General features: G+C 36.1%; 1 protein-coding gene across 1 annotated transcript in view; it reads right to left on the bottom strand.

Annotated features, from left to right (window-relative positions):
* Positions 1-5,746: 5,746 nt before the first annotated feature.
* Positions 5,747-25,970, bottom strand: part of SPATA17 (spermatogenesis associated 17) — a 125,140-nt gene continuing 104,916 nt past the window's right edge. Inside the window, exon 10 of the mRNA XM_019739978.2 lies at positions 5,747-5,829. Within this exon, the coding sequence (XP_019595537.2) occupies positions 5,749-5,829 (81 nt within the window). The 3' untranslated portion in view covers positions 5,747-5,748. The remainder of the gene's footprint in view (positions 5,830-25,970) is intronic.

Consider the following 25,970-nt stretch of genomic DNA (forward strand, 5'->3'; position numbering starts at 1 on the left):
GGGAGGGAGGAAAGATAGATGTGTTTAGATTACTGCATGTGAACCTCACAGACCGACACAGGTTAATTTACATTTGCTGAGTCGAGAAGTCAGATGGCACTCATAGTTACTCTAGTTTCTGAATTTCCAAGGACAGGTGACTTTGGAGTCCTGAGGCTGTGCAATAGCGTCTAACTGACGCTGAAAGTTACTTTAAAAGAATGACTTCCCAACATGTTGTGAGCCTCAGCAGCAGCATGAGAATAAGATTCCAGTCTCCTAAGATTACTAGTAAAAGGGAACAAGAATCATTGATTACATTACTATAAATAATACAGCCTATTAAAAAAGAGAGAGAGAGATAGAAATAATTGAGGAAGGGAACTTACTAGAGTTCAGAACCATTATAATTAGAGGCCACGTTATATATTCCCCAAGCCCCCAAAATGTCACCTTGGCTTTTTCTTTCGTTAGTTGTTTTTAGAGTAAGTGAAGTTTGATTGTTGCCTTGTCATCTGGGATAGATCCAATACATAATGTTTCAAAGGACTGAATCTAGCTACTTCTACTCAATTCTTATACTCTATTCTATTCCCTCTATCCCCAAATGCCAGCAAATTCCTCCTTGCAATAAATGTTTTCTTATTAAGAAAGCATTTGCTTTTGTATTTGAATATTCTACAAACCCATACTTACTATAACTCTCACCGTATCCACCAACTTTGGTTCTAAATGAATGTTAACTGTTTGAAAAAAAAACCCAAAAAACTAGCATTGAAGATATTTTAAAAACGAATCTTTTCCACATACAACTCCACAAATCATCAACCCTTGCATAACACCTCGTTACATCAAACAGTTTTAGAAATTCTAGTTTAGATGATAGACGGACAAGGGTAAGGTTATAGAACTAATCACAAGACGGGTCATGTAGCTTTGAAGTGGGCAAGACTCAGACTCTTTCTAATTCTAGCTAATTGTCTTACAAGTTTGTGCTAAGGTCAGAATCAACAAATATTCACCCAGCACCCAGATTGCCACTTGTTATTAAAGATTCAAAGGGCTAAAAGACACACTCTAAAATTTTACATTCTAACAGCCAGACACTTGGTTCTCATTCGGAAACCCCTTGTTGAGTGAAGACGCTGTGCTAGTATAACCCTAGCAACGAGATGCCCTCTTTGTAGAGGAGACCGGGAAATGTCTTCTCTAGTTGAGGTGCCCACTAATCCTTGTCTGTGTTTCAAGTTCAGTGTACTGAGGAAGGTTTCTAATTGGTCTGATGAGTCACTATTACCCTCGGGACAAAGCTTTAATGCAAACCACTCCCTACTTTTCATACTTGAAACCGTTTGTCATCTCTACTTATATGTTGGCTGCTCTTAACTTGGGTACTCAACACTGGACTCAGCATTTGTGACTAAGGTGATGGGGTCTGAATATGGCCACTTCAGGGGAACCATTTATGGCACTTTTGGTCACCAGGGGCTGTGGTTGTGACAGACATTCTCAGAGGTAAAGACCCACTATTCACACACTAGATAAAACTAGTCAGCTGTAAAATATTAGAGTTTATTGAATCACAAAAAGAAGTATGATTTAAGTGTATTTTCTGTAGAATCCTCATTTGTGTATTCCTTTTAGATTTGTAGAGTTTTTGAACGAACCACAGATGGTCCCCATATCTTCGCTGAACAGAGGGGAGAGAGAGAGGGAGAAACACTTCAGAGGTTAAGACACTTGTGTCAAGGTCACTGAGCCAGCCATGGAAGTAGGATTCCAGGCAGTGGAGTCTTCTAGTCCACAATCACTTCACACCTTAACCTCACTTTTACATTTTTGTCTTCTTTTATTTTCTAAAAACAAAACAGCAAAATGAAAGAAGGTATTTTTCTAAAACCAAAATAATAAAATGAGAAAAGAAAAAGAACCCAAATGACAGAAGAATTCTCAAATTCTCTATTTGAATCGTCCTCACTTAGCATTAGCTCAGTTAAAAGTCTGGGAGGCTACAGCCCTGATTTGACTCATTTCTAGCCCCCTGTTCTCTGCTCTGTCTGCACCACTGCAGATCCTCAGAAACAATGCTGATTACAGCGTTTTCAGCCAGCCTGCCTCAGTCATGGAGAAACACAGAGAATGTCTTCCTATAGGAACATGTGTTGTTTATATCATCTTTATTCAAAGGAAAATTTTACCAAGAGAAAGAAACTAAAGATACCTTAAACTTTTTTTTTTGCCAATTCATTACAACATTGACAGCGTTATAAATTCACCTAGTGCTAAACTGAATGACAAGGTTTAACAATTTTTCATGTCGAATTAAAAATTTAACCCCCATATATACCTTATATGTCTGATTATTAGTCTCCCCTCATGTACCTTCTTTTCCTTACACTGTTGCTAAGCCCGCATTTCCTCTAAAAAAGACAATGGAATTTCACCCCTTTCCCAATTCAGGTGCTAACCAAACTTATTTTTCATTTTAATTTTCTTTCTCAGCAAATAGAATATTTCAAATACCTAATTCCTATGAAGAAGGAAAAAGTACATTGTTTTTCATGCAAAACAAATAATTTAATTAAAACTCATCTCATCTAGCCTCAAAATTGACCTCCTTTGCAGCAGAAAGATAGCCTGGACCAAAGCACATTACAAAGAAGAATTTGAGAAAACTGAGAAGCACATAACACAAGAAAATGCTCACTGATGCCGGACCAACTCATGATTTCACCTGACCTTGCTAATTTGTCTCCACTCTCATCTTTAAAGATATTCTTCTACTGGGAAAGATGAAGGGAGCTAAAAGAGGGCAAAGCACTCTAACAGGATATAGTATATTCTGATTCAGACAAAGCCATCTTTGGGAAACTATCACAGGTTACCAAAGCCATCCATTATAAATAAAAATTAAAGAACTTAAAAGGAGTCGTGTTATCCGTGTCAGAGAGTAGATTTGAAAATATGCGTGTGTTTAAAATCTAATTCACTCTGAGCAGTTTTCCAAGGGGCTGAAATCTCAGTATATTAATCAAAATGGGTAGGGATAGGCTCTGTTTTTCCTAAACTCAGATATGCTACAGGAGAGGAAGATTAATCTGATAAAGGCATCAGTATTTGTAATCCCACTGATGGGAGAACAGAGTTTGTGTGTGAGAGGCAAAGTTGGGTGAATTATAGTCAAGTGATGAACTACCTTGAAGCTGAAGCCATCAAATAGACAGCTCTAAAAATTACTGCGGTGTCTTTATCTGACACTTTGGTGCAAGTGTCCCCGTCTTGGCCCTTTTTACAAAGAGCAGAAGCACTTTGTCATATTTGGTGAAATTAAATCTTCATAGAAGAGCCTCAGCTAAGGCCCGCTACTCTTCACTTACCAAAATTAAACACTAGACAGATTTCCTTTCTAAGAGGAGGAGATGACATTTTGACAACATTCTCAATTCACAAAATTGTTAAAAATTCAAGAGAAGAGTTAGCGAGCATTTTTTTTTCAATTTCTGTCATATATTTGTATCTGTGCATCGAGCACTGTTTTTAGTGAAAAGTAATTGTGAAACATGTGTTACGCATCCTTGTTTCTTATAAATAATTTAGCCAGAAATTGTTTGGTCTTCAGAAAAAAAAAAAGATAATCGTCTCTAAATTATTATGATTGAACAGAATAAAGTCAAGCTGTGTAAGTAACTGATAGAGAAGAGCAAGTAATTCCTATTGGAGTATTTTGTATTAATATTTTGTTTTCGTCCGATTAAATAATTTTCAAAGAATGAGGATACAAAGACGTATTTCCTAAAAGGGTATCTACAAAATTACTATCCAGAAATAACTACCATTAACACTTTTGCACAATACAACATATAAATGTACACATATATATGTAATATATAAGTACATGTTGGTGAGCTTTTTATAAAAGCATGCACTTTATAAAATGAGCATGTGTGTGTGTGTGTGTGAGTGTGTGTACACACACACACACAGATTTTTTCTAAATGGAATTAAGCTACAGGTTCTTTTGAACCCAGCCTTCTTTTTTTACAAAGATATTAAGGCTTTTTTTTTTCTTCTAAGTAATAGTTAAAGACGTTTTCAATGTCTTCGCAGCATTGCATTTTATGTCTTATCATTTATTTAACAGCGTATATCAATGAGTATTTGTTTTCAACCTTTCACCATTATAAATACACTATACCTTTGAATTAAAATCTAAATCACCCACAAATATGAAAAATTTTATTTAGACTACTTTATACTGTGAGTTACAAATACTAGATACATGCTCCCGTGGGTAATGATACTTTATAAACCTTTGAAACTGCAATTCCACTTGGCGTTATCTATATGTGTTCCCAATAGCTCAGAATATTTCATATTTCCCTTCATGTGTTCCTTTGGAGTCATTAAAAGGTGGATATCGGTCTCTGTATTTAACATACTGACTTCCTTGCCGAAGCATCCAGAGTTATAAGTGGGGGAGAGGAGACACAGATTAAATCTAAGGAACGTAAGTTGCTTCCGTCCACTCTGTGTCCTTTCCAATGGACCAGAGCTTTCCCCCTGGTTCTCTGTGAGTGAGGACACCTCGGGGAATCCTAACCAGCGGGATTTCTCATTCTTGCCTCTTTCCTTTGACTGCAGTGGTTGGTGCTGCCTTCACCCAATACCTCCTTCAACTTGGCTGAAAACGCCAGAATACCGCCTTTAAGTCTCAGTTTGACTGTAATCACTTCTCTATTTTTAAACACCTTAGCAATGAAACACAACACTCGTGGAGAGCTTATTCTGTGATCTTGAATTCTATGTCGGTTTCTGTTGTTCTCTACAGTGGAAACTTTGATAATCAGAGACCCCAGACACTATTTATAATACTTAGAATCCTCTGAAGACACTTCATACTTCAAATAACACACCTACTGAATGTACTGTTTTAAACTATACTGTATCAATAGAGTATTGAGAAATGTTTTAGCTCAATAGTTTTCATTGTATTGTGTAAAACTATGTATTTATTGTATTAATTTAAAGAGGAGCACTTAAGATTTTTGTCAGTTCTATTTCTTAACGTAGTTTGAGTCCATTTTGGAAAAGAGATTTGAAAAACAAAGCCCAGGATTTTTGAATGTTGAAAACCATTAAGCTAGAACGAAAAAAAGTGCCTAGTTTTGTTATGCATAAATGTTATTATAGCATGGTTTTTAAAACGCTTGACAGCTAAGCCAATGTGATTTGATTTTTTTTTTCCGATATTTTTTTTAAAGATTTTTATTGGGGAAGGGGAACAGGACTTTATTGGGGAAGAGTGTGTACTTCCAGGACATTTTTTTTTTTTTTTCCAAGTCAAGTTGTTGTCCTTTCAATCTTAGTTGTGGAGGGCGCAGCTCAGCTCCAGGTCCAGTTGCCATTTCTAGTTGCAGGGGGTGCAGCCCACCATCCCTTGAGGGAGTCCAACCGGCAACCTTGTGGTTCAGAGGACACATTGCAACCAACTGAGCCATCCAGGAGCTCAGCGGTAGCTCAGCTCAAGGTGCCGTGTTCAATCTTAGTTGCAGGGGGCGCTGCCCACCATCCCTTGCAGGACTCGAGGAATCAAACTGGCAACCTTGTGGTTGAGAGCCCACTGGCCCATGTGGGAATCGAACCAGCAGCCTTCGGAGTTAGGAGCATGGAGCGCTAACCACCTGAGCCACCGGGCCGGCCGTGTCATTTGATTTTTTTGATGTAACTTAAAATACTTTTTGAAGTATTTCTTAGGGAAAATGCTTACCTTTATAAAATTTGTCCAGCTTTTGAATATAGTTTTCCATACTTTGAGAAGAGATCAAATGCTGGCAATACAGTCTGGAAATCCTAGGAGGAAAAAAAGCAAAGATTACCACAAAGAACTTAACTGGCTTTGTATTATTACTATTACTAGTATTATTATTTTATTATAACTTATATTATAATAAATGGCGGAACGACAGATTTTAACTGCACTTCAAATTTCCCATCATATTCTCAAGTAAAACAAAATTAGCAGTCAGGTGTCATCAGTTGAACCAGAGAGATAGATGCTTTCGTAAATACGTGGGTTTTGACGGCTCTGGATGACATCCCCAGAAGCTCTGGGCAATGTGATGATGAGACAAAGCTCCCTGTCTTCAAGGCGCTTATACTCGCATTATTTTACCTTGACTTGTAAGGCCCTAAATGATCCTGCTTCTGGGTCCTTTTCTGACATGATTTATTGTCTTCCATGTTTCCCCATCATTTCGTCATCTCTAGCATGTTTCCTGAGCATGTTTCCTCTCAGAGCCTATAAATGCCTCCATCACAGCAGTTATTGCCATGGTCCTTCCCTCCCTTCATCACCTTGCTGTTCGAGGAGGTCTCTCTGACCTGCTGGACATGACATAACAGCCCTGACACTCTCTATCACTTCAACTGACTCTATTTTCTTCACAGCAGTGACTGCTCTTTGATATTTTCTATTTATTGATTTTGTGTCCCTCATGAGTTTGTAAGCTTCGTTTTGTGCAAAGGAAATATCTGTTGAATGAACGAATGAAAAGGGAAAGGTGAGACACCCAAGTAACTATAACAGAGGGCCGACTGTGGTAAGAACCACAGAATTGATTCAAAGGAATGCTAAAGGTGTTCAAAGGGAAGAGGGGAAACCCATTTTCTGTTGAATAATCATAGACGCAGCATTTGATTGAGGATGGAAATAAATGCTTTCAAGCAGTTTAAACAGGCAAAGTCCTTAAAGAGATAAAGTACTAAATCATCAGTGGATACTGTCAATAAATGGTCAGACTATATGTATAATGGCATATGCTTCTCCTTCTCTGGAGGCCCAACAGTAATGAAGGTGATTTTGGATAATTATTATTTTCCTTAAGGAACCTTGGAGAGAAGTACGCCTACCCTGGGCCCAGCTCTTTAGAGGGTTCGTACATTACAAACGCAACAAATAAATGTATTAAAGAACATGCAGGTAACTGTCACTAGGGATTGGCTCTCCACTCTGGCACCACAGAGCCACTGACCCTACATATCTGCCTTTATATTAACGCCATTCAGGCCCCAGGGAACAGTTCCACATCTGTTGTTCTGTGTTTGTGAAACAAAAGTGACTAAGCCCAAGTGAGGTGAAGGAGGGTAGGTTGTAACAGACACTGCTTTCAAGTATGAAGAGAATTTGAGTGACAAAAATGCTCAGATAAAAGACAAAATAATTGATTTGAATAACATCCTTCCTCTTGGATAGCATGAATGCAACAGAGCTTTATATAATGAAGTATTATTTCCCCGCGGAGCTGAATAGCCATATTCCTGCTTTCTTTTTGTTCCAAATTGTGATTCTAGAGGCACTCAGGAATTGACATAGTATTTGCAGCAGTTACATGTGACATCAGGTACATTTTGCAATGGTAAAGAATTCATACTACTCTTAAATTTGAGTGTATGAAACTTAGGCATGTATGTGAAGCATGATAGTGATTTTTTATGTTGCTACTTGAACCTAGAACTGTGAATAGATTTAGTTTTAAAGACATATGTAACAATAATTTAATTTTCAAAAAAGTACATGAAATGGTTAATTTTATGTAAATGATCTTAAACTGATATTTATTAATTACATTTATTTTTCATTTTAATATAATAGATAATTTTAAATATTTAAAATAACATTTTTAAAACATGTACATTTTAACTTCTGTTTTTGAAAATTTACTTTGGATAAAAATACAGTCAAATTTTATATACTTTAAATGCATTGAATGCATATAGAAAAAAAGAAAGATCTAAAATCAAGAATCTAAGGTTCCATTTTAGGAAACTAGAAAAAAAAAGCAAATTAAATCCAAGGTGAGCAGAAGTAAAGAAATAATAAAATCAGAGCAAAAGTCATGAATTTGAAAACAGGAAATGAATAAAGAAAATCAACAAGATGAAAAGCTGATTCTTTGAAAAGATCAAGAAAATTGATAAACAGGCTAAGAAAAAAGAAAGAAGACAGAAATTATAAATAATTACTAAAAAAGATGGGACATCACTTCTGATATCATGGACATGAAAAGGGTAAAGAAGTATTATGAACAGCTGTCCACAAATTTGCTAACTGAGATAACATGGACCGATTCTTGAAAGATACAACCTCCCAAAACTCACACAAGAAGAAACATAATAATAATCTGAACAGGCCTAAATATTTTTTAAAAATTACATCAATAATTAACAACCTTCCCCAACAAGCCTAGATGATTTCACTGGCAAACTCAACCAGACAAGGAAAAAATATGATACCATTTCTCTATAAATTGTTCCGGAAAACAGAAGCCTCCTACAGGAAGTACATGCTAACTCATTCTGTTTCATCATCTATAAAATGGAGATACCTACCTCACAGGGTTGTCGTGAGGATTCCACAGGATTAAACAGCTGGCACTTGGCACTAGTATATTCCTCCCTCCTTCCTTCAGAGGTAAAAGTCTATTCATATTCTACCCACCATGTTCTTTCAAAAATCAAATTAAATACAGTTAACTGGCACCTATGGGGGACTAATTATGGTGAATTAATGTAGTGAAACAGGACCCAAAGGATTTTGGTCATATGCTCCTCCCCTAAAAATACTTTGAGCAAACACTCTCAATATGTATCTAATTATTTGTGCTAAGTTATAGATGTGGTGGTATAATGTAATGTGAAGTAACTATGTAAATGAGATAAAAATAAGTATCATTAGAAATTCCAGTATTTTCTTCCTACGTTCCTGTGGATCTTCTCGCCTACTTAATTTTGAACTCCACCAACATAATGAATGAAGCATCACTTCATTTTGTGGTACTTTCCTCTGTCCATTCCATGAACATTTGATCATCTGCAGTGAGTCAGGACTGTAGTAGCTTCCAGCTGATGGTAACCAAAACTTCCAGAGTGGGAGAGTCAGCTAGGAGGCATTTAAAGTTGTGCAAATAAACAAGGATTCACTCTGCAGGTACCTACACTCTACATCCCTAAGAGAAAATTGGAAATTCTTTATCCCTCTTATTTTTTAATTTAAAATCTCACATTCTTACTTGGCCCCAGGCAACCGATAACTTTTATTGCCTCTGATACAGGAAGAGGTGGGTATGCCATTAAGACAGCTTTGGTTTTGGAAAAAAATCTGGTGCTGATTTTCATTTGTTTAAAATTTGCCTCTAATACCTAAAACAGGCCACCCTGCCATGGGAAGCTATCGATGAGCTCAAGAAAACCACCTGCACAGCCCTCGTGCAGTGTCACTTTTTCAATGAGAGGTTGGGGACTGCTTTTCTGAAAAATAACCTCATGAAGACAAAACACTGGGGATGGTAATTCTAAATTCTGCCACAGCCCTTGCTTGCCAGAGCAGACAGCTTTTGCTATTAGGACGCCCAGCCAAACACAAATAATCCACTCTCCAAATGAGCTCCTTGGGACAATTTAGGAGTCTTTGGATGTGAACGGCTCTTTGAGCTGGAATGCAGCCCAGGTCCGTTTTCAAACCCAAGTCAAAATGACAAAGAGCGAATTTGCTGGGCCACTCACCCCCTAAGTGTAAGATGACTTTAGGTTGGCAGATGCACTGTGTATCGTTATTTAAAGCTTTGGTGTGCACATTCCTACTTTTATTTCAATATGGGTACATCCAAATTCTAAAGTTATGTAATTGTCTTTTCTTTTTTTTACATTTTTATATATCTTCTCCTTCATAGTTTCATCTGTGTTTCTCTTATTTAGTTCATGTTTCCCCTCCAACTTTATAGCTTCGGCTATAAATGCACTAGTGGGAATAACAGGTCGGACATGTACATTGAAACATGTAAACTCAGTGTATAATGGTGCTTATGTATTAAGGCTACATAAAACATACAAGATATAGCAGAAGGCATAGCTCTAGATAGAGAAATAGAGATAGACAGATAAAATGTGGCTTTAACTGTTTAATTTCAACTAAAAACAGTAAGAATGTCATTTAAATAAAAGGCACTGGAATGGAACACCCAGCTAGCTACAATGCGTAGTAAGAATGATCTGTTAGCTGATCTGATGATAACTGAACTGATGATACCAGGACAAGAGGTTCCAGTGACATTATTTTCCTATACAAAGACGGACCATTTAAAATAGAGGAAATGCTATGTGAAACCGGTACTAAAGGGGACATTTGGGCTTGCATATGGTTACTGTACTGGAAAATATGCTGCAAAAATGTTCAGAGATAGAATAGTTTAGTAGAAATAACTGAAATCAGGATTGTGACATTCCAAAATATGAAGTGTTTCTTAGTGGGAAAGACACTGAATGTCTTTAAGTAATTAGGTACTCCTAGGAAATCCACAAGATGGGGATTAACTGATTACAAACTGACCACACTGTGTTTCCAGCTGTATTCCCAGGGTCTGGTACAAAGTTGAGGCTTGATAAATATTATTCGGTCAAAGGAATGGCTGAGTAATGACTAAACAGTGTTGGCCCTGGGGAAACCATGAACCCATTAGAAGTTTGAGAATTTGGGCCTTCTGGAATAACACAGCCTTACTCTCTCATTCAACCCCATCACTCTAGGAACCAAGAGAGGAGATGGAAACTGTATGCCCTGGACTCTGTCATCAAGAGGGTTTTCCCAAAGTGCACTCCACATGCTGAAACCTTTCTTCTTCCCGCTGCTAGATGCTATGCTCAGGCCCCTCTGTACCTTCGGTTACTTCAGTCTAAGAGTACTTGGGGGGGAGACAGAGAAATCAGGATGGAAGCAGGGAGGGAGGAAAAGAGGGAGGGAATAAAAAGGGAAGGAGGGTAGGCAGAAGGAGGGAGGGAGCGGGAGATGGAAAGAGAGAGACATATTTATCTATGAGTTCTATGAGAAATGAGGAACGGGGCGGGGGTGGGGGTTGGGTGCTCTGTCTTGTCTGCTGTATTGCCATGACAGTGTTGGACACATATCATGACTCAATAAATTGAGTCAAAACACAGGATTTCTAATTGTGACCCTGTTTTGCACAGATAATAATGCCTAGATTCATCAGTAAATAGGCTATAACGATGTGTTCACTGATGACTTTATAAAAAATTCTGTTACCATTGATCCTCGTTATTCAGATTCCTTATCTGCAAGTTCACCTACTTGCTAAAATTTACCGGTAACCCCCAAATCAATACTCACTGTGCTTGCAAGGTCACTCATCAATATGAGCAGAGTGGTAAAAAATTTGAGTCACCTGACACACACATTCCCAGAGGAGCCTTGCTTTTCTCATGCTCTGTGTAGTGCCACCTTTTTTACATTTTTGTTCTTTTGGTTGGAGATTTCACTGTTTAAAATGGACCCAAAGCATACTGCTGAAGAGCTGTCTAGTGTCCCTACATGCAAAAAGGCTACTGTGCGCCTTATAGAGAACAAGCTTCATTGAGCCAGGAGTTATGGTGCTGTTTGCCATGAGTTCAATGGTAATGAATCAACAATATACACAGCAAAGAAACAGAAACACACATAAAACAATGTTATGCATCGATTAGTGGACCAGAGGCTTGCAGGAACCCAGCCCTGCATTTCCCCTAGGAGCAACGGTCCAGAACGACTACCAAACATTAACTTCTGCAAATACAACAACCAACTGCGAATCCAGAGAGTAGTTGGGCCCCATCGTGATGCACTCGCTGTTTTAGGAACTCGTGTATTCTACCAACATATTGCAAGTATCATGGCTCCTAGGGCGCGAGTAAGACTGAACAGACAAATGAATGAGAACATAAACACATAAAATAAACAAATGGATTCAGTATTGTTTATCACTCTTGATGGGGTGGGTTGTAACTGACTCTTTGTGAATCCTAGCCATATACAGATAATAACCTGAAATTTTAGTTTTCTAAGAAACTGTTCTCATTTCAGTGTAATTTCCCTGAGATTAAAAATAAGCTAAAGTACAAATGAAGCTTCAATAAACAGACTTCTCATAACCCTCTACCAAACCTAGATTTTCACATTATCATCAGGAATTCTGCTTGTTTAATTTCTTTCCGCTTTTGGAAGAATTGGTTTTTTAAACAGTTATTTCTCCTCCCTTCCTCCACTCCCTCTTTTCCTTTCCTTCCCTCCCTCTCTCCTATCCTCCCTCCCTTTCTTCCTTTAAAAACCTATTAATCCAGTGCCTACACATGCCAAGCACTGTTCCAGGATACAGAAACGAACAAGTTAGGCACAAATTCCTGTCTTTAGAGAACTTAAATTTCTAGTGAGAAGAGACAGACAAGCAAACAAATGCCAGGTAATAACAAGCACTACTGGTATGAAGAGAAACACAACGAGGTAAAGGCGAAACGTTGAGGGAATCAGGACAAGGGCTGGCAATTTCCAATCAGGTGGCCAGGAAAGGCTGCTCTGAGGTGACATTTGTGCACCAACTTGAATGAGGTGAAAATATCACCACGCCAACTAAGTTCATAACTATACAGCCAACAATTTTGTCACGATACCACTAGTGTCCCTTCAAATAACCCAAACCTACTAAGCTACCCTAAAAAGATTGATTTGTCTGCTCTAAGATGTTTGGAGGGCAAAATGTTCCCAAGTCTGGAGCCTGTTAGAGCACTGGGACCTTTGCAGTATGCAGAATGTAGGTAAGCAGCAGGAAATAAAAAGGTATTGTCTTTTCCTGTAGGCAGCGCGGAGGGGGTACCGTGGTCTTCTTGCATATGATTACAGCTCCATTCATTTCCCTTCCTCAACACGCACTGTCATATCCTAATGTGGTCGTCACACACATGCGCTGACACCATCCCAGCCCCTGAGGAAGAGGTGTGCAATAGTTCAGCAAGTGATGGGGCCTAGCCCATAATTTCTAATTCCCACTGGGCCACTGATCTATCTTAAACAACACTATTCCAGAGACAGATGCATTTGGAGAAATAAAGAGGACTAGTAATCATGGCTACCTAGTTCTTTCATTGATTCCAAAAATGGAGTCTAATATAAAAAAAAAAAAAAGTAATTAGCCAGAAAAAAATTCACATGGAAGTAACACTTGATGCATTGTCTGGATAAGTGGCAGCTGTAGATTTTTTATTTTTTTTTTTAAGAAAGCTATAACTAATTTTTGTCAGGTTGGGTTTTCTTTTGGAGATTGTGGGTTCCCATGAGAAAAGTGATCCTCCTCCAAGAGAAGTACTAACGGAATGCATCTTGCCTCCATTTCTCTTGAAATTGTCTACATCTAAGTTCCTGTTATTATAATTTCCTAGTTAGCTGGAGAGGAGGCCTCAGTATAACATGTTCATTTTCTAATTACCTCCTAAAACAGCAAACATCCTGAAACAACACTGGATAATTTAATAGGCATAGCTAACCAAAATGAAGGGCAGGCAATTTTCTACTCATTTGAATGGCTTTAAAAGTACAAATTTTACCCTTTGGAGTCAACTAGTCATCAGATCTTAAAATAAACAGTAATACTGCCTTGCCTTCATAAAAGCCAGCTTATCTCTTTCTGTAGCATATCGTTTTCATCAAACAATGTTTTCTACTTGTTGGTTTACTCTTTTACTGCGAAAATATGTATGATGATGTTTGGTATAAAAATCAAGAAATTAGTCTCGCAGCAGGGAGTCTGCTAACAACACCATTTTAATCTTACCCTTCAAGCAGCAGCAGAAAACATATTAATTGCAGTTTAATGTATGCAACACATATTTCGTTTTAATTACGCTTAATTTTTGTCAAGCTATAAAAATGTCAATAGTTCTGACAGTTTTTTCTTACAAGTTTTTTTAAGTGAAAGAATTAAAATCAAGTGCTGTTTCTGAAAGAAATTATGAAAGATTTCTAATTACTGCTTATGTTTTTGAAAAATTGCTAATCTAGTAGCCCTCTAGATAACATCTGGGAACATGCGAACTTGAAGCTTTATTACTCAATATTTATAATTCTTAATAATACACATGCATCATTAACATGATGGAATTCTTACAGGAAGCATTTTTTTGTGGTAATTATAGGATATATCAATAACTGTCATTGAATGGTGAATTTTCTCTATAGAAATGTTTTCAATTCCTCTCAGGAAAACTAAGACAAGAATAAGTGAATCTGATTGCTGCCAATACACTGCCGTGAAGTGAAGACTATTTACCATTAACAAGAGCGGAAAGAAAAATGGCAAACCACCAAAGCTGAATAGTATTAATTATAGTCGGTAAATATTTATTAAGCTCTTACTAGGTGCAAATCCTACCCAAACATTAAGTCTCACACAAGAAATGCTCCCTCCTCCTGGAAATCTTTCTCTCTTCAGATGTAAATTAAATCTGCTTGTACTGAATGTCTATGGTGCATAATTATACCTTCCTCATAGCCCTTTTAGATTTTCTGTTTTGTATCCCAGTGATTCCCGGACATGTCTCAGCCCCTCCACTAGACTGATGAGGTTCTTGGGGGGAAGGATCCAGGCCTTGTGTGTTTGTACCCACCACCTCTCACATTCAGATACACTTGAAAATGAAAATCTGTCGGTATGCATAAACTGTTCTGGTGTCATATTTTTGGAAACAACATTATTTCAAAAGCCTCTCTATAAAAGTTGTATAGACCTGTATTTTGAAATTGTTCATTTGGAAGACTTCTAGTTTTAAGGTGGCAGAGCAATGAATTTCCTACCCTATCTTATCCTCTCTGAAATGACCCCCCAAAACATGGAGAATTCTACACATCTACAAAACTGCCTGTTCAGTGAAAGCAGGAGAAAGCAGTGATGCCAAATTATAATTTATATTGAGAAACAGACGAGAAGTGGCGTCATGCCAGACCTAACAGGAATGGAGAATAGAGGCATCTTGGCGGATACCAATGAAATGCCATCCTATTCTTCCCACCTACACCCATAACCCAGAGGCACTGGGATCTTCAGATATCTCAGGAGGCAGAGTGAGGTTCAGGGCTTGGCGGCAAGTCTAAACAAGGAACATTTAACTTCCAAGCTCCCTCACCAAGTTCCCCTAGGTGCACTCCCTATGCGTCTCTCCTCAGGGTCAGGTAGTTTGTTCTCTGAGGGAAAAAGTGAAAAAAAAAAAAAAAAAAAAACCACCAAAAACAAACAAACGAAAAAATGAACAACAAAACCAAACCTGAAGAGACTAGGTATAAGTAGAGCACAAGGGTAAGGCACTCTACTGGGAATTAAGTGGAAGTTTTCACAATGAATGGTGAGAACACCATCTTCCTCCCCACCCCCATTACCAATTCCCAATTTAGCAGGAGATTAAAAAACTTTTGTGTTTGAGAATCAGAATGGCCAGAATGGCCCAAAACAGTGGCCCCCGCAAGAAAGTCAGTTGCAAGTTGAAAGCCATTTGTCACCAAGCCCTGCCCATACACACAGTGATTTCAACCAGCATTTCAAAATATGATGAACAGCCAAAGACCAACAGATATTTGAGAAAACCTCTATCCTAAAAGACAGAGATTTTAAAAAAAAGGAATCTAAAACAAATATTCTAAGAAACATTAGAAAGGATGATGTATCTATTATGCAAGCACTATAGGTGCTACTATAAACTTTTAAAAAAAAACATGAGCTTTATTGAATTAGTAATATGAAAGCAGAAAAAAAAATAATAGAAAAATTGGAATTTAACACTAAGAAACTCTCCAAAAAAGTAAAACAAAAGGACAACAAAATTGAAATAGGAGATGTGAGATTTCAAAAAACAAAAAGTTGAGGATCAATGTAGAGAATCTCTTCTCTGGCTTTAAGAGTTCCAAAACAAAACAAAAAATCTGAGAAAACAAAGAAGAAAAAATTAGGGAAGAATGCAAGAAAATGTCCCCAAAGCAGAATGACACATAACAGTGGCTTAAAACAGAGTGGAAATAAGTTTCAAATTAAAATTGTATATCTAATTAATATCAATTACATGTGAGATGGAATTTTCAGAATTAAAAATTGTATTGAGAGGCTGTTACTGGGTATGAGGAAACTTGACAAGAGGTGTGAAGAAAATGGAGCAAATGGGGGAAACGGCAATTATTAACTCCAGGAAATATACGAAGTTATGCAAGAAGGAAACATCATCTTAAAAAACTTCTTGGATTAACAGGAAACAATCTTTGCATAGCTAAAAAAAAAAAGTAAAGTCTGAATACCTGTTGACTCAAGACTTATATTCCAGAAATCATGACTATGATGACATAAAAGGGCTAAATTCTCTTCTTGCACAGTTGAAGGTTAATGGCTAACATCTGCAAATGGTAAATCACGATATAGCCGTATATTTAGATAGAAGATAAAAGAGTTGAAAGTGGTCTCTGGAAAGAAGGATCATACATGAAAGATGATGGAGGGCAGGAGTGTGCCACTTAGCATTTCAAATCTTTGAGCATACCTACTTTATGCACATGTTTTACTTCAATATAAATAAAGCAAAATAATAATAATAATAATAATAATAATAATAATAATTAGTGCATGAACATGTTTACTATTTCTTTTAGAATTAAGTATCCTTTCTACTCGGGCACTTACCTACTGCATTCCTCTCAGTAATTGATACCCTACTTTGTATCATTTATATAAAATACCCAAACATGGTTTCTCATTTGTTTTTTTTGTTTTTGTTTTTAACATTTTCCTTTCTAAGCATTTTTAACAACGCTTTCTGTAAGCAAGCCTACATAATGAAACATATTAAAATGCAGATAAGATAGTCAATAGAAATAAATGTATTTTATAATGTCAAATCCCTTTGCAAGCTTTGGGAAAATTATATACACATTTACTAGTCTATGTACAATACTTAATGTCTATATTTTGAACCAAAATTATTAAAGACAAAGATCTATTTTATGAACTAGTGTCCTTTTCCCCAACTAAATCAAATTAAGAAAGTAATGTGAATTTCCTCACAAGCTATTTCATACCTGGATGCCCTTGAACTTTACTGAGTCTGAACTCAAAAACATGTGTAGGTAAAATACTTTGGTATTCAAAATACTGAGGAATGTTTATATGCTGTTGCCATTAAAGCACAATTTATTGCAGAACATTTCAATATAACTCCTAAGTTATTTAAACTTTATTAAAGAGAGACTGTGAATTCAAGAACACTGACATATGATACATATAAAATTCTCAATATTTAATACATTATTTCTGAAAAATATAAGATGGTTTAAAGATTAAAAGGATATAAAAACAGAATAAAATTTTGACAGGTATACATTCATTTTACTTCAAAAAAGAAAGGAAGTATAAGAATTGTTGTGTATTGAAAAGCCAAATTAAAACTTGATCAAAAATATAATATTAATATGCTAGACTGAAATAATTATGAGTTGTAGATTCTTTAATGCAAACATTATTTAGCAGTGTAGTTTAAGACATTAATGAGTAATACTTTACATATCTCTTATGTTGACATATGTTTAGCTAATATAGATTATGATATAGGTGTTGGTCATCATTAATGATATTTCTAAAAACCCATTAGTTTCTAAGAGCTTGGAAATTAATGGCCAAGTATTTCAATTAGTTTTGTCTGCTCTCCCAACTATATGGTTAGGGCCTATCCAAATTTTCAAAACTGTTAATGTGATTTAGTGGATATTAACCTCACACACGTTCCATTAAGCTCTTATCCATCATGGGGGCTAGTTAATTAGCCTACAGGAAGCATTTCCTCTTCCAAGAAATCTTATTTTGAGAGCCCTAAGAACTCTTTGCCATCTCTACCATCAGGAGCTCCTGGAAGAACTGGCTTGGGACGTGGGAGGAAAATTGCCAACAACTACTACTAATATCGATATCTTCATGGGTGGACCTGAAGAAGTCATCACAAGGGGACCTGGTACTTACGCTGCTACCCCAATAGGTCACCTGAAGCTTCCAAATAGCAGGTAATTCTCAGTCTAAGTAAATTGCTCCAAAACTCCTCCTTACTGAACTTTTGAGTTTCTCACAAGCATTCAAATTGTACTTTTTGGGGGCGTCATTGTTTTTTTCAAGAGAAATTTCTATCCCTTCAAGAGAGTTCAGGATAATGAGTGGAAAACACAATGGTTGAGCTACAGAAGCTAAGCTGTAGGCTAGGCTTTCTACAGGTTCTTGCAGACTCGCTGCATGCAGGGCCTCTATGCCATGGAAAGAAGAGCTGTAAGAGGCCGTACCAAGCTTGAATTATAAACTTTCATCTTTTCCACCAAGTATGAGTGTTGGAGAACTAGGAAATGGAGGCAGGATAATTGGGTTGCCTTCCACCTGAAGCCTGAAACAGTCCTTGATCCAGAGATTGAAGACGCAAATCCAATTTCTCTGTGTTGGTAAACAATAAAAGTATCTAGTGCTTTGTGAATAGAAGAATGATAAAAGAGAAAAATTACACAGGCTCATGGAAGAAAAATAGACCTGCATAGTAAAGACTCAGATGAAAAGCAGACATCTGAATATTATCATTTCCAGGAACCTGAAGAAAATTTCAGTGTCAGAAAATAGTTGCCAACTTCATGGAGCTCCTGAAAATATGGATTCTATAGAAGAGAGCTAAAGACCAAAAGGATAAACGAGTCTAAAATAACAGGACTAGATGCCCATAAGAACAACAAGATGGGAGGCAAAAAGAGTAAATAAGCTAAGATTACAACAGCAGAACTAAAGTTCACTTTAGAGGTAACAACTGGCTATTCCAAGTTGAACTGGTGATAAACATTATATTATAGAATAAAGAAAATAATTTTAAAAAGGAGCCCCTTACACATACACACACAAAGATTCAGTCTTATCTCATATTTCTTTGGTAGCAGTAATTGATAGACGATCACAAACTAATATCTATAAAAATAAGAGAAAAATGATGTGAGCCCAGGATTTCATACACGCTCTAGTGATCACTTACATATGAAAGCAACAGAAAGGCATTCTTAGATATTCTATTAATTGGGATTAGACACAGCTGCAGCTGCCAGAAAAACCAAATTAACAGTGATTTAAATAATTGCAAAGTTTATTTCTCTTTTACACAAAAGTCCAGGGTTGGTGTAATACACCACAGGATAATACACCCAGGATTCTTTTACGTTATTGCTCTACCTTTTGAGGCCTGCATGGATCCAAAGGTTACCATATGATGGAAGATGTCAACCCATCTCTAGCTATCAAATCCCGCATTCCAGACATACAGAAGGAAGACATGAGAATAATGACACTTACTTGTCTTTAAAAATGCTATGAAAGGCAGCCCCCGATGGGACTCTTGAATTCCCACATGTCTTGCTGAACGTGTCAGAATCACAAAGTCTTGATCATTCTTTTACCCAGAGCGAGGACCACTTCTCAAGTTTTGTTTATGTAACTGGAGATGTAACATCGCCAAGGAGTGATGTAACACCTCACAGTACGTGCCGCAGACCTGCAAAGCACCCGGTCTCCCTCTAGACAGAACAGGATGGCTTACTGCTTCCTAAAAAGTGGTGGATTTCCTATATACAGCGTTTTTCTCCTAAGGCACACTGGCACCTGCAACCCCACCTGGCTCTCTGTACCACACAATCGGATTTGAGAGTCAGGGAACTGGCACGACTATGCCATAACGCCTCTCACTGAGGAGGCGTGTGTCTCTTGCCAGCATCTGTGGAACTGTATCAGGCTAGTTTACTAGTTTGTGTAGTTCTTTTTGTGTTCTGCTGTTGGCTGTCCTTCACATTCTCAGACTTATTTACGTAGAGGAATTCCTGATAAATAATTCCTGGGAGTCGGAACTACACTTTGGCTTGCATTCTGTTTCCTAGTGGCACATGATCATAGGAAGATAACTAGTTTAAAAAGGTGGTTGACGAATGCACCTTAAAATTTCAGACAGCCCTGTACCCAGCTATAAATCAGAGATTCTATTAGTATAAAACAGAAGTCAACAAACTACAGCACACAAGCCCAAGACAGCCCATTTCCTTATTGTTAAATAAAGTTTTATTGGATCACAGTCATGCTCGTTCTTTTATGTGTTGTCTACGGCTGCTTTTGTGCTACAATGGCAGGCTTGAATAGTGGTAACGTGAACCACGTGGCCTTCAAAACCTAAAATATTTACTATTTGGCCCTTTAAGAGAATGTCGTGTGCTGGTAGAGAGGGGAACACGGGTACTGAGGGACAATGAACTCTCTGCACAAATACTCAAGGCCTCAGAAAATGTACTGTACATGCCCTCCTTTAAATAAAGCCTTCATTAGATAGCCCATGCATCAAAGAAATGATTCATTTTAATATTGCAAGAGGAAGAGTCAGTAATACTGGTATCAGTCATCTCAATATGACCTCAAACAAACAAACAAACAAACAAACAAAAACATAAGGATGGAGAAAATTTGGACATTATTAACCTTGAGAAGACTGGTAAATACTGAACCCTGTACTCAACAATGGCAGAAACATATATTCTTTTTAATGTAATTGGAACATTTACCACAGTTGACCAGATCCTGGGCTATAAATCAATTCTCAACAACATTCTGGAGATTAAAATCACTGAGTATGTTCTCTGACCACAGAGGAATTAAACTAGTAAATTAATAAAAATACAAACAGGAAATCTCCAAATGTTAGAAAAGTCAGGAATACACTTCTAAACAAAACATGAGTCAAAATAGAAAACATTTTGAAATCTAAGATGAAAACTTGTGGAATGTCACTAAATCCAAGTTTTGAAACTTAAGAGCATTTGAGATATTTTTCCCTGGCATATGTCATCAACTTGGCTCAAAAAAACCTCATGAAAATTCTCTCTCTCTAAAAAAAAAGGAGCTAAGAGCCTTATGTGCATATATTGGAAATACAGATTGAAAAATAATTATTTAATTATCTATCTCAAGAAGTAATAAAAGAATAGCAAATTAAACCCAAAAAAATTGAAAGAAAAAAATAAAGAGCAGATATTTATTAATGAAATAGAAAACGTCATTCAATTAAGAAAATCAATAGTTAGTGAAATAGAAAGTCAAAAGTTAGTTTTATAAATACATTGATGAAATTGAAAAATCCCTAGAAAAATTGATAAGAAAATATTTATCAACATCATGAATAAAAAAGGAAGATGTAAAATTTTTCTTGCTAAAAGATGATATGATTTATGATTGTTTATCATAAAAAGGTGACATCACTACATATGCTAAAGGCATTACTTATATAATAAAGAAATTGGTGAACAATGTTTGCCAGTAAATTTGAAAATTTAGATAAATAGGTCAAACTATGAAAAAACACATTTTAAACACAATAGGTACAATACGAAACAAAAATCTAAAATTGTCCTATAAAAATTAAAGGAATTGAATCATTAAATAAAAATCTACCCATAAAGAACACTCCAAACCTAGTGGGCTCACTAGTGAATTTCCCCAAATATTTAAAGAAGAAATGACACAACTGTACACAAGTTCTTCCAAAAATAGATGTAGAGGGAACAGGATCCAAATGATTTTATGTGACCAGCATAACTTAATATCAAAATCTGACAAAAATGTTTATAAGAAAGAAAAACTAGAGATCCATCTATTTCACAAACATATGAGTAAAAAATATTTAAAAGTATTAGCAAATTAAATGCAGTGACATGTAAAAAAAAACACTCATGCTCAAGTTTATGCTAAAAAAAGAACTTTAAAAAAACAAACTATATAATTGACTACAATAACAAAGAAATCATATGATCATCTTTAGATGCAGAAGCATTTGATAAATATCTACTATTATTTTAAAATTAATCTTTTAGAACAGAACAAAGGAAACATTTTTCATATGATAAAGTATTGATGAAATATCATGATTACTGGAAAACAGTGGAAGTATTAATGTTTACTTGATATCAGAAATGATGAAAAAGGAAGAAATAAAATTATATTTATAGAAAACATGAGTTTGCATATAGAAAAAATATCTATAGGTTAAGTTATTATTATTAGCAAATTTAGAAAAATCACTGGATATAAAGTCAGAGTTGAGAAAAAACAGTTACAAAAGAATACATAAAATATGATATTATTTATGTATATTTTAACTATTATTTATATATATATATAATTATGTATCTATGTAGTGTATGTATGTACATACATAAAATTCCTCATAATTAAAAAATGTCATATGATTTTTAGTGAGAAAATAAAGAAGTACCAAAATTTATCAAATGTAGTCAAAACTCTTCTCAAAGGCTATTTATTACCATAAATATTGTCATCATTCTATCTTGATCTCTCCAAATTTTTCCTTGTCTATCTTTGAAAGTAATTTAATGTTTGGACAAAAACCAGAAAGGTAAATAACCAAATAGGTTTGAAAACTTCATGTTGCACATCATTTCACTTCTGCATATTGTTTACTGGATCCTTAATTATAAAAATTGTACGGTTAAATGCAAAATTCTATCACTTCAATGCAAAAGTAAGTATTCTATTGTAAAAGAATCATGGAAACTCAGAGAAAATTTCAAAAATTAATAGTAACACATTTAATATTTTATCAATGTGCATTTATACTTGTGCCTATGTATGTGTACACAATATATACATCTCTCAATATATTTATACCATTTATATGAGCATATTTTCTCCCTAAATTCATAAACTAGAGCTAAATTATTTTCAACTTGACTTCCAGCTCCAATATTCTACAATAGTATGATTACCAGTAAGTCTTCTAAACATCTGGAAAGAATTGATAAAATCTTAGAAAATGGAATACTATAGGAGAAAGTAGGTTTAAAGAGCTAGTTGAGGTAGTAAAGTCAAACGGTTAATAGTCCAGACTTTGACAATGATTTGATTTATTCTCATTTTTTAGTCTACACAATGAGAGGAAATGATAGTATCAACATCCTAGGTTAGTTCTGAAGGTTCAAAGTGATAACACAGTCAGCCCTCCGTATCCATGGGTTCTGCGTTCTTAGATTCAACCAACCTCGGATAGAAACTATTAGAAATGAAAGGTGTGTTGTTGCTGACTGTACAATGTAGTTAGGTGTACAATGGTTGCTTCTGTACTGAACGTGTACAGACTATTTTTCTTGTCATTATTCCCTAAACAATATAGTATAACAATGATTTATGGAGCATTTACATTGTAGTAAGTATTCTAAATAATCTAGAGATGATTGAAATATGTGAGAGGATGTATGTAAGGTTATATGCAAATCCCATGGCATTTTATATAAAGGAATTGATCACCGGAGGACTTGGGGCCTGCAGGGGGCCGTAGCATCAATCCCCCTGAGGATACTGAGGGATCACTCTGTATCTGTAGCTCTTTCTAAATATATGTCGGTTTACTAAGAACAATTTTAACTCCAAGATAATTTATCAATAAAAAGGGGAGAAACAAAGCAAAACTTTGTTGCTCATATAGCCTGCCTCCAAAGGAGAAAGAAATACAGAAAACATCCAAAAGCCTTTTTCTTATTTTAAAGGACGTAACCGAGGCGAGTAGAATTTAATACCCATTTGATTGTTTGCCTTACAAATCGAGGCAGTGCTCTGTACATAATAATTAGTGCTCACCATTTGCTGTTGATGAACTCTTAACATTATATGAGATTTAATTGTTTAGAAATGGCAGTCATGCCTGCAAAATGACTGATTACCTTTTCTAGATAAGAGAAAAACCTTAAAACTAGGTTTTCTGAGTTGAACTTCAGGTTTATGCAGAGTGATTTAAGTGGAAATATACAATTCTTTGGTTTTAATGTTTTAAAATGTTTGGTTCAATGCAAAATATGGAAACCTTATAAACCAATGTTGAATGATAAATGGAAAACCAGTCCTCCCTAACCATAGATTACCACCTATGTATTCATATCATAGAAACTCTTGGGGGAATTTTAGTCACTAACCACCAACCATGATTCTCCTATTCTGTATTATACCTGTATTTGAAAAAATAATTATATACATGGACATGCTTTATTGCTCCCTTTAGCGGGATTGAAACAGTATATCAAATTTTATTTTGGTGGTCCTTTTATTAGCTTTCTACCACTTGATCAGCTGATATCACTAATAATAATTTTTTTTTTTTTTTTTTTTTTTTTTATAAACTCGAGTTTACAGGTCCTGTCCTGAGACTGTAATATTTCAAAAAAACAGTCTAAGCTTTAGGGAAAAAACCAATTACAGAAACAGCATTAAAAATGCCAAGCGCCGGGCAGAAGCAATTCTGGATCAGTTTAAAAAAGTGATTGATGAAACTCTAATCCAAACTGAAGGAACAGTTTCACGACAAGCTGTGACCATTCCACACACTTCATTAGCTGCCATAATTAGCCTGGTGTTTCAATTTGTTAGAACTGGTGGGGACAATTTTCCTCAGAATGCAAACATCAAAAAACAGGGTCCCTCAGACTTCAGAAGAGGCTGATGAGAGGCTTTTCTAGCCTCTGTTAACTAAAAGATTAATTATTGCTGATGGGGGGCTGTGCTGTGATTGTCACTCTGTCTACGTGCATTACTTTGAGCATTAGAAGAAAGATATGGTTGACACCACACTACTCAATCAAGCAGCTTCACATTAGAGCACAGAGTCGGTTTTAATATCCAGGGTATTTTTGATTGATCTTTTCTTCCTGTTTTTGGAGTCCAAGACTCAAACTTATTTATTTGTACCAGAATTTTAAAACAGCCTCTAAAGTATTGAGCAGTTGGGTGAATGTACTTTGCCTCAAGCTAGAGCTTCCTTCTTTAATGATGGAGATGGGCAAAAGAGCAGTTTCATACAGTTCCAGGATTGTATAGTGACATCTTTCAAACACGTTTATAAATCTGCCAAGATTACAAAGGTTCTAACCAGCCCACGAAGCTACATTAATTTTAACTGTATTTATAGCAATGTAATCTTACCCCTGGATTAAAGGGATATACTCTGATTTCCCAAAATATAAATTCATGAAATCTAATTAAAAGGGATGGTAGGAAGGAGATGGCTACTTAGTTTCCTTAGAACTGAAGTGATTTCTTTTGGTCCTTCGGCTATAGGCCGAGCTTGTCCAAAACACACAGTATACACCTATAGACAGTGCCATTAAACTTGTCTGTCCCCTTGGCTTTATAATCATTTAATCGTTTATATTACATTACATTACGTTAAGATATGAGAAATTGGGAGCTCTGGGATTATCTGTCCATTTAGTACCTGTGAAGTATAGTTAGCAAATAATTATCCTTAGCAAGGTAACTATTGTTAAGCCAAAACTTTAAGTATGTTTTTTAAAAAACTCATTGAGTGAACTGGAAGGAACAATTTAGTGAACTGAGGAGGAAGCAGACATAGCCAAAGAAACTGGTGGTACTATCAAATCCACCACATAGCAGTGAAAAAAAACAACAACACATAAGGACATCAGAGGCAAATGCTTGTCTGAGCTTCCAGAGGGAAATGTGCCATAGGTTCCATTACAATCAAGTCCTTTTTATCCCAACAACTGGGCAGATTTATGGTTTAGAGCAGCACTGGCCAATGGAAATACAACATGGGTCCCATCCATAGTTTTAATTTTCTAGTAGCCCTATTAGAAATAGTAACAAGAAAGAGGTGAGATTACCTGTATGGTGACGAAACATGGTAATAAAACATTTTAACCCAATCAGTCTAAAATATTGTCAGCGTAACATATCATTACTATAAAAATGTGGCTATGTTGCTTCATTTTCATACTAAGCCGAAGAAATCCAGTGTTTATTTCACACGGCCCATCTTGGGTCAGAGAAGACACAGGTCAAGTGCTCAGTGCCTATGAGTCCATGACTGTCATACCGAACAACCCACGTTTAGGGAACGTGGAGCTTTTCTCAGGAGTTTTTCTGAGATTTTGTGAGCAGAGCACTTCTGGAATTCTATGGTGTCACATGGACAACAAGAAGATCTTTATGAACAGATGCAGTAGCAGGCAAGTCAACTGTTTACAATGAAGAGTAGAAGTGCTTCTCTCTTAATAAATGCACACTGATGCA

Source organism: Rhinolophus sinicus, linkage group LG12, assembly GCF_036562045.2.
Source record: "Rhinolophus sinicus isolate RSC01 linkage group LG12, ASM3656204v1, whole genome shotgun sequence".
Taxonomy (NCBI): Eukaryota; Metazoa; Chordata; class Mammalia; order Chiroptera; family Rhinolophidae; genus Rhinolophus; species Rhinolophus sinicus.